Here is a 10674-nt window from a genome sequence, read left to right as displayed (position 1 = left end):
GCCTGTAATCCCAGCTACTCAGGAGGCTGAGGCAGGAGAATTGCCTGAAACCAGGAGGCGGAAGTTGCGGTGAGCCGAGATCGCGCCATTGCACTCCAGCCTGGGTAACAAGAGCGAAACTCCGTCCCCCCCCAAAAAAAATAAAAAATAAAAAAATAAAAATCAGTTTGTCTGTATGAGTTCTATATACAATTTAGTCTTAACTAAAAGGTTAGGATGACCAGCACTTCCACTATGCTAACGACTACTGAACTGAACATAATACAGACACGGCAGAAGTGCAAACTATCAGTGATACACATTGTGTACTGCAATGGGGCTTACTAGATTTGTGGCAGAATATACCTGTTTATGAAAGCAGCACATTGGCAAGTAAAAACGGAAATGGAGGTAGAAATATACCTAGAATACGTGATGTTTTATGCAGCTGAACAGGAGGACAACCTTGACGACAAAAGAATTATGGTAATACCATAGTGACTAAGGTTATCTTGATTCCCTCCACGACAGTTATGAATCAAAATATGGAGTCTTTTTTTTTTTGGAAAGGGAAATACCCTCTTCTAGCTGAGTCCAAGAGTTTGGATATTACTGTACCTAAAAATAGTAAAATGGTGGCCAGGTGCAGTGGCTCATACCTGTAATCCCAGCATTATGGGATGCCAAGGCAGGCGTACCATCTGAGGTCAGGAGTTGGAGACCATCCTGGGCAACATGGTGAAACCCCGTCTCTATCAAAAATACAAAAATTAGCTGGGTGTGGTGGTGTGCACCTGTGGTCCCAGCTACTCAGGAGGCTGAGGCAGGAGAATCGCTTGAACCCCGGAGGTGAAGGTTGGAGAGCTGAGATCATGCCACTGCACTCCAGCCTGGGCAACAAGAGTAAAGTGGTAACTATGTACAAAGGACAGGGAAAGGTGGCTCACAGGGCTCAAACATCAGAGGAATGGAGAGAACAGGACAATGAGGGAATTATCTGGAAAGCAGGTAACTGGATTGAGCACCACAAGAAGCATGCAGATTTAAGCAGATTATGAGACATTTTAAACAGCTGTTTCAAAGCAAGAGTAAAAACAAGCTGGAAGAAATTTTGGGTAAAATTAGAGTAACATAGTCTAGGAATCCATCAGTTATGGAGATAAGAGGTTAAGATATAGTCAGGGAAAGTAGGATTCATGCTTGAAGTGTAATAGAAAGAAAAACCTAAGTGAAATAGATTACAAATTTCTTTATAAAGAATAAAACTGGAAGAACTGATAGTCTAGAAAGGTGAAGTAATCACCTTTCTAGAGTAGGCAACATATTTAGAGCTACAAAAGGTATACAGTTTGTGGAGAAGGCAAAAATTGGGGCAGAAAATATACATGTCAAGGGAGTACTGCAGTCCTCTGGTAGGAAGTAAATCACAAAGAACCCGTAGCACCATTGACTTTTCAGCTGCTCTTACACCCAGAACAGTAGCCAAGTCAATTTTATTGACAATATAGCTTGACTTGGACATCCTGAGTGAAACTGCTGTCACCTAAATGGCCTGGATTTAGAAGGAATATTTAAAATTATTCGAACTTGTAGGTTAAGTCTTTAGAGGAAAAAATGTTAAAGCTACTTTTCTTATACATGATCTACGTGCTTAGTTTTTATCAATTTGACACTACAGTCCAGATTTGCTTCCGATCACACTGGAATATAGGTTTTACCATGTTCATTTTTTTTTTCAGCTTCAAGAATTAAGACTGGTTGGGCGCAGTGGCCCACGCCTGTAATCCCAGCACTTTGGGAGGCTGAGGTGGGAAGATCACATGAGGTCAGGAGTTTGAGATTAGCCTGGCCAATACGGTGAAACCCTGTTTCTACTTAAAATACAAAAATTAGCCAGGTGTGGTAGCGTGTGCCTGTAATCCTGGCTAGTCAGGAGGCTGAGGCAGTAGAATTGCTTGAACCCTTGAGGCAGAGGTCGCAGTGAGCTGAGGTTGCACCACTGCACTCCAGTCTGGGCCACAGAGCAAGACTGTCTCAAGAAAAAAAAAAAAAAAGACTGCACTAACACCATCAACGTGCATATTGATTAGAAGGCATCTTGTAGCAACTTAAAAAAATTACTGTATACATATTATAAAAACATACTGTATTAATGTGCTTATTAAAAAGTTTAGGGAAAACTTCTTTAAGTGTTCAAAATGCCAAGTTGGTTAGGCATCAATTTCCTAGTAGTGTTTGGGAATATTGTATCAGAGGTCTAGGCAAAATTTTTTCCTCCCTTAATATAAACTATTGGCTGACATTTAATGAATTTTGCCAATCAGTAAAATAATCGAGGAGTTTTTTTAAAAAAAGTATAAGATATTCATGTATCTTGGCCTTCAAAACAGCCATAAATGTTAAATTTTATACATAAATGGTAAATCCACCAAATCAGAGGAATTAACAATTGGTATTTTCTTTTGATTAAAGTTGGCCTATTTATAGTTAACTTTAATAGCTACAATGGAAGATTCAATTTTGAATACTCAAAAAGGTCAACTAATTTCAAAACTCTTAGGCAAGCTTCTATAACGTTACCCTACCCATTTCTTAGTATACAAAAAAGATCCAAAAAGCTTCATTCGCCTTTTTTTGCATTGTTTCACAAATTTAAATGAATTTAGATTACTTTTAAAATAGTAATTAGAAGCTCTGGGCAGTATGCGAGTTGAGATGTGGGCCTTATTTGGCCCTTAGCAGCTGTGTGAGCTTGGGTAAATCACCTCAACAACTCTATCATCTAAACGGGAGGGCTGGGACAGACTGTAATTCATGGACTCTTATGAATCCCCTTAAACTGTATGGAAAAACTGCATGTGTATGCACTTTTGAGGGAAGCCAGTCCAAAGTTTTCATTAGTTCTCAGAGGCAACCTTGATCCCCAAATAAGCTTGCACTATATAAGGTTATCATTTCTCAACTGTTACAGTTCTAAATAATTTCCTTGTCAGAGGCAGAACTCTAAGATGGCTTCCAAGATTCCCTGGTATACATACTCCATGTAAACCTTTCCCTTGACTGTGATCAAGATCTTTGAATATGATGGATATCACCTGTGATTGGACTACAGGTGTAGGGCAAAGGTGAAGGGATTTTGCAGGTGTAATGAAGGAACCTCATCAGTCTGGCTTTGGGTTAATCAAAAGGGAGATCATCTGGGTGTGTGCCTGATATAATCAGGTGAGACCTTTAAAAGAGTGATTAAGGCCTTCTCTGAGACCAGAGATTCTCTTACTGGCCTTGAAGAAGTTGCCACGAATTCTTCAGTTGCTAGGCAGTGGATTTTGCCATATGTGCATAGAAGAGGACCCCCTAGCTTCCGGTAAGACTGCAACTCTGGCTGACACCTTTATTGCAGCTTTGTGAGACCCTGAGCAGCAGCCCATAACTGGATTCTTGACCAACAGAAACTGTAAAGTAACATATGTTGTGTTTTAAGACACTAAGTTTATGGTAATCATACCACAATTATACAGCAATTAGTCTCTAAAGCCAAAATTTAATCTCTGTAACTTTCTCCTTGAAGAAACTGAGGCAATGGAGAATCCAAAAAGGGTGCTCCATAAATTAATGTTACAATAAACCCAGTCATTTTACAATGCAGTTATACCTTTAAAGAAAAAAAAACTCCTCACCCTATAAAGTGCCGCTGAGGTAAGCCTAAACTAAAAGATCCATTCCCTCGCTCCTCAATTCTTCCAGATGTATTTTTAATGATTGACAACTTTAATTATAGAAATGCTCCAAGTTTGGTCCAGAGCAATGCGGAAGGTATTATTCCCACCATAAGACACAATTACTGAAGTCTTTAAAAATTACAAAGGAATTTATCTTTAAAGATAGATTTTAGACTAGGGCATCTCACACACCTCTGATATAATATTCTTATTTTTATAGCACTTGAAATGGTCTCAAATCTCAAAAAGACAGTTTAATACATGAAACATCAAGAACATTTAGCTTATTAGGCATATTATTCCATGCCTCCATCCCCATCAGAAATAAGCCTGTTAAAAATGAATCAATTTCCTAGATCACTGAAGAATTAAAAAAAAAAAAAGTGCTTAAATCAGGTAACCGTGAACTGTCAACTGTACTGAAACAATTTCAGAGACAGAAAAGCCCTTCCTAGAATTTCTATTAGAAAAATCAATGTTCCGTATGAGACTATAGGTGGAAATAAAATATTTAAACTACAAGGTAGTCCTTTATACCCAGAGATATTAATATCACCCTTATCTATTTTCCATATCACTATTCTATATAATAATTTGTACATAAAATTTGTATACAAGCTCATTGGCTTAGTTTGAATCCAATATTTTAACTAAAACCCAGAAATTATGTGAAGTATTGCTATGTTCACCTTCCAATTACTGAAACCTTCCTTCTGTAAAACCTATGCTTTGTATGCAATCCCTCATTTGGAGCTCTTTGTTGAAGATACAGCAATACTCAAAATACAGTTCAAGTTTTCTCAGTCTATTTTACTGGGAGAATGAAGGAAAGTTAAAACCTTGGTTTGGATAGGGAGAAAACAGAAGCACAGATGGTGTCAACTGGACAAATTCAGTGGGCTAAAATATTAATATGTCCATACTGAAATGACAGAACTGAAGAGATTTCTTGTTATGCTGGTTCTAGGTAAAAAGACAAGAAGCTAATGTAAGCCACTGAGTTATACTCTAACACAAAAAAAAAATCCACACACCACACACACACACCCCATGTAAAACATTGCTTTAAGTTTTAATGTTTATTTCCCCAAGACAGCCTAGCCTGCACTCTACTTGGATAAATTTTACAAGCTAGTTTTCTGCTGCTTCTAGTTTTAAACTTTAACCATGTTTCTGATGACAAGGAATGCTGCAAAAATACTCTAGTTCAACAAAGAGTTATGATCACAAAATAATTTTTATCCATTCTACAGTGTTTCAGAATTACCAGTTGATTTTTAAACACAAAGTAGATATAGATGCTAATGGTGGCTAATCTGGTATGTTTCTTATAGCAAACTGTTGTTCATGCAACACTTGTGCTCAAAGGGGAAGGCACAGGATTTCCTACAATGAGCCACCTTATAAAGAGTTCTTTTTGTACAAATTAATTTATGTCACATTTAATTTAGTGTGCATAACCTCAAAACTGAGGTATTATTCCAATTTATAAAAACCACTTGCATAACTTTTATGCAAGTTTTAAAAATACAAAGTTTTCTCCCTAAAGTGGCTCAAAATAGATTGTTCATGGCTGCCTACATCTAAGATAAAAAGATTCTAAAACAATTGAACAGATTAGGCATATTATTAAAGGTGTTCAAACCATTACTTGATTTGTACATCTACTCAAACCTCTTCATCGGTCTTTTATTCAGCAGTACATATGCACCAAATTCCATTTTAGAAGTTTCCATATCATTTTCATAGAAAACAAAGTTTGAAAACAAGTAACATTTAAACACAGCACGGTATTCTACCACAACTGAAACTTTTTTCTTCTTCTTCTTTACAGGACTCAACAAAATCTAAAAATGAACTCTATGCTGTAGATTTACCTCATGCAAAGATCTTTATGTTATCTCTGAAAATGAAAAGGATGGCCTTTTAAGCACATTTTACTGTTTTATACTATTATGGTAACTTGTGTACTGCAACACAGTCTATTTTGAGGGAAATTTATGATTTTTTTCATGCAAAAATCTACACAAATTAGTTTTGATGATATGGAAAGCTTTTCATAGCATCAAACATTCATCTGGTGCAAATGCACAGGGAAACCTTCCTGAAAAGTTTTCTGACTTGAGAAGCAACTAAAAAAAAAGGCATACTAGGTAAAGTAAATAAAAACTTAACAACAAAAAAAAGGAGTGGGGTGGGGGGAAGGAGGTGGGAAAGGAGGAAATAGAAAACACAGGTTGCAGAGTAAACTAATGTCTGCTGCTAAACCAGTCTTTGTTTTCATGTCCAGTGTACATTAACACTTATGATCTCATTATTCTGATGATTTACTAGGTTTGTTATCAGCCCCCTGAAGGTGAATCAAGCTTGCATGCGTTCACATACAGCACCACAACCACACTCTCGGACACAGTCACTCCAGGACTAGGAGTCTGCTTCATGAGTGAAGAGCCCTAGATTTCAAAGATGAACCTGGCTCTCCATCACTGAGCCAGACATTCATTCAATACTGTCCATTCACACACTGCTTCATAGCAAGGCCTGGGCTCATTTTCCTTTGACTTATATGGGCAGCCTATTCTCTTTTATGCTTACAAGGCTTGAAGATGACAGTACTGCACTTTCCCCTCAATTGATATAGAGTAAGTCAATGTTCTTTCTCAGGCACTGACGATCTGTGACCTGTAGCCCTTTTTACTTTGAACAACCTAAATAAGCATTCATGTAAAGTTTTCATTACATTTTGCCACTCATTCTCACTCGCACCCACTCGACACCTTGACCTCATTTGGGCATTTTCTGTGATTCCAAATGAAATCTTCACATTTTCTTTCCCGATTTAATGCAGCAGCAGATCCCATGAGCCAAGCTTGATGGATCAAACCTTTTTTATATATATGTATATATATATATATAGACAGATATATATATATATATATCTCAGTGCTGCATTGTACCTAACTTCCACAACATCTTTCTAAAACTGGAACCCTTCTGTTGGTACATTGGCAGATGAATTGAAACCAAATGTTCCGCCTTGAATTGCCTCTGGAACAAGGCTAGGGTCTTCATCAATCTAGGTGAAAAAAGAAAAAGAATGTGATAGTTTTAAGGTATGTGTAAAGAGTATTATAGTACTAATCCCATTATCCTTAAAAAAAAGGAGAGATGATGAGTGCCAACATTTTAGAAAGTTGAAACACTTAATAAAAGGTTTAATAAACACTTAAAATCCTTTAGAAAGTTGAAACACTAAATAAAAGGTTTTTTTCTTTCTTTTTTGAGATGGCATCTCACTCTGTTGCCCAGGCTGGAGGTCAGTGGCACAAACATGGCTCATCGCAGCCTCAACCTCTTGAGCTCAAGTGATCCTCCCCCCTCAGCCTCCCAAGTAGCTGAGACTACAGGTGTGTTCTACCATACCTGGCTAATTTTTGTATTTTTTGTAGAGATGGGGTTTCACCATATTACCCAGGCTGGTCTCAAACTCCTAAGCTCAAGCAATCTGCCTGCCTTGGCCTCCCAAAGTGTTGAGATTATAGCTCTGAGCCACTGTGCCCAGCCCAAGGCCTACTCTTAAGTTTGTTCTCATTTTGGGGATGCCAAAATGAGAACAAACAAGAATATATGTAAGATGGGCATTTTTCAAAAGAATGAAGGAACAGTAATGATGCCCCTAAGTCTCAAACAGAGCATACACAATTTGGTACTCATTAGTTTCCTTTAATCCTGGGCAAGTACAGCCAGGCATGGTGGCTGATACCTGTAATTCCAGCACTTTGGGAGGCCAAGGTGGGTGGATCATCTGAGGTCAGGAGTTGAAGGCCAGCCTGGCCAACGGGGCAAAACCCTGTCTCTACTTAAAACACAAAAATTAGCTGGGCGTAGTAGCGTATGCCTATAATCCCAGCTACTTGGGAGGTTGAGGCAGTAGAACTGCTTGAACCTGGGAGGCAGAGGTTGCAATGAGTAGAGACTGTGCCATTGCACTGCAGTCTAGGTGACAGAGCAAAACTCCATCTCAAACGAAAAACAAAAAAACCTGGGCAAGTATATAAATTCAATCACATTAAAAAAATTAATGCCACCACTCTTGGAAAGTAAGTGAATCTTTGGTATATCTTTCAATAGCAATTGGAGACAAATGGTATTTGGGCTTAAAAGATTGAGTATCCCTAATCTGAAAGTCCAAAATCAAAAATACTCCCAAATCTGAAACTTTTTGGGTGCCAATATGATGCTCAAAGGAAATGTTCATTGGAACATTTTGAATTTCAGATGTCCAAGGGATACAAATAATTCAAATATTCTAAAATTCAAAAAAATCCAAAATCCAAAACTCTTCTGGTCCCATGCATTTCAGATAAGGGATACTCAACCTATAACAGTTCTGCTAATAATAGCAATTATATATATTATTCTATATGCTTTACATCTGAAGTTTCCTTTCTGAAATTCCACAATATTACAAACCTGTAGTGTACTTCCTATAAACATGTATTCATCTGAATTATTCTTTTCACAATCTAAGACAAGAACAAAAACTACATGTTGAGGTATTAGAAATTATAAGGTGATTACTAATTAGTCACCAAATTGCAAATTATGATTTTCAAAAATCCAACTTTAAGACATATGATCAAAGTTACCCTTAAAAGAGTATTCCAGGCTGGGCAAGGTGGCTCATGCCTGTGATCCCAGCACCTTGGAAGGCCAAGATGGGAGGATCGTTTGATTCCAGGAGTTCTAGATCCAGCCAGGGCAACATAGAGAGACCTTGTCTATACAAAAGACTTAACAAATTATCTGGGCATAGTGGCATGCACTTATAATCCCAGCTATTTGGAGGGTGAGGTGGGAGGATCACCAGCTATTTGGAGGGGAGGTTGCAGTGAGCTGTGACTATGCCACTGCACTCTAGCCTGGGAAATATCTCTTTCTAGATTCTAAAAAAAAAAAAAAAAAAGCCTTTCTGAATTTTATTTCTGGTTTATTTAACTGGCATTATATTCTAAATAGGACTAAGCTCAGACAACCATAATAGTCTACAATTTTCTTTTCTAGTATTGTCTTTGTAAATGTTCAAACTATACATACTTAACAAATGTTTAATAACATTCCATTCTTTTCGATAATGTAGAAGGGCATGTAGTAAAAGACTTATTCTTTGAAAAGTTGAGAAATCATTCAAGAAATCCTCTGGTGGCTTCATTGAACCACTATACAATTTTCTAAGGAGCAACTGCTTTAATTTTAGATTTACTTTTCCAAAGAGAAAATACTAAAAATAAGTTAATACTTTTTCACTACTATTAAGAACAATCTGAAGATATTTTTGTATACTATACCTTACATTATATAGTGCCTTATCTTTTTATTTCCATCTTATTTATTTTCACATTTGTTTTTGATCATGAAATAAAAACAGTGACAACTCATTCAAGTGTGGACTGACTATGGTAATAAAAAACTTATTATAGGATATACTAGTATCACTGTTTTGTTTATAAATGTGGTATGCTATTAACAATTAAAAAAAATGAGAACTATAAAGATACCAAGTGAAAATAAAGTCTGATTCATCTAGTTTGGTCAAAAAAGTCCTTATCTTCTTGCCATTAGAGCTAAGATGCCCTGAAGGGATCTTAAAATATTGAAATACTTATGTTTCCAACGCAGGTGACATTGCTGTCATACATCTATTTAAATCCATTCCCAAAAAATACAAACATGTATATGCCCCTAGCTTACTACACATATTACTTCATCCAGATCTATGTTTATATATAAAACAAAGAAAACTACAAAATTATTACATACATCATCTGAAGAGAAGAACTGATCGATGATCTCATAGGCCAATTTGTAGATGTCTTCATTTTCATGATTTTGAAGTTGTTCAATTTTCTCCAGCCCTGCAAGAAATTTTGTAATGTGAAACGACAGTAATATTTAGAGTAGTGACAAGTTGGAATAATCTTTGGAACATATAATCCAATTTCTGAATTGTAAATTATTTGAATTACAATTTTTGGGAATTTAAAGATGAATCTTAAATATAAAAAAAATGCACAAAGATACAGCATATTCATCCTAAAATTAATAACCTGAGTGTCTAACTGCACGTAAATGTATAAATAAGTAACGAGACATCTACCTATTCATCAGAATATATAACCAATGTTTTTAACCAGGAACAATATGTAAAATTCCATTTGTTAAAGTAAAAAGCAGAATCTTCCTACTTTCCAGCACCTGCCAAGTTTTTCTAGGGAGCATATATGAAAAAAAATTAAAAAAAACTGATGATTAATAAATATGATGCTTCAGATACCTCTTAAGTTTACTGGAAAATGTTCAAGATCTAACACAGTATATTTCAGTGGAAAAGAGAATTTTCCCTGTAAACATTAATGAGTTTACTAAATTATAGACAGAAACATTAAAAAGTATATACTTAACCTGTTGATATGCAAATTGGATCCTGTTTTAGAGGAAAAACAATTTTAAAGTCTTTGAAAAAAGTGAAATTGCCCTTTCATGAGTGTTCTTCCTCTAGCCATTTCTTAAATGGAGGAAGTTACCTTGGGCTCATTTCTTACCTATACACTCATTTTGGTGATCTTCCCATTAAAAAGTTTAGCTACTATATATAGGCCGAGGACTTGCAAATCTATGGCTTCATTTCTTTTTTGAGCTTCACATGCATAAAATTCAAATGCTGGAGTAATTCTACCAGGAAATTTCATGGGTACCAAAAACTCAAACTGTCCACAACACAATTCTTACTTGGTGATAATCAACAATACCTTGAAATCTAAGAGAAAGCCCAAGATCCCCTTTCCCTCAATATCCCACAATCAAATCTCAAAAACTTGAAAGTCCATCCATTTCTTAAATCTCCTCATCTCCCCTTTGTCTTTATTATTACTGCTTTTATTTATTGTGGCCTAGCCACTATACACTTTTTTTTTTT

The 10674-nt window shown here is 36.3% G+C and overlaps 1 protein-coding gene across 2 annotated transcripts in view; it reads right to left on the bottom strand.

Moving 5' to 3' along the window:
• Positions 1-544: 544 nt before the first annotated feature.
• Positions 545-10674, bottom strand: part of KPNA4 (karyopherin subunit alpha 4) — a 66435-nt gene continuing 56305 nt past the window's right edge. For both annotated transcript variants that reach the window (XM_017537310.2, XM_037741664.1), the window contains 2 exons: positions 9519-9613; positions 545-6774 (listed from right to left, as the gene is read on the bottom strand). In XM_017537310.2, the coding sequence (XP_017392799.1) occupies positions 6676-6774; positions 9519-9613 (194 nt within the window). In that variant the 3' untranslated portion in view covers positions 545-6675. The remainder of the gene's footprint in view (positions 6775-9518; positions 9614-10674) is intronic.

Source organism: Cebus imitator, unplaced genomic scaffold, assembly GCF_001604975.1.
Source record: "Cebus imitator isolate Cc_AM_T3 unplaced genomic scaffold, Cebus_imitator-1.0 Scaffold102, whole genome shotgun sequence".
Classification (NCBI taxonomy): Eukaryota; Metazoa; Chordata; class Mammalia; order Primates; family Cebidae; genus Cebus; species Cebus imitator.
The sequence above is the reverse complement of the archived record's forward strand: the minus strand, read 5'-3'. Positions and strand labels throughout refer to the sequence as shown.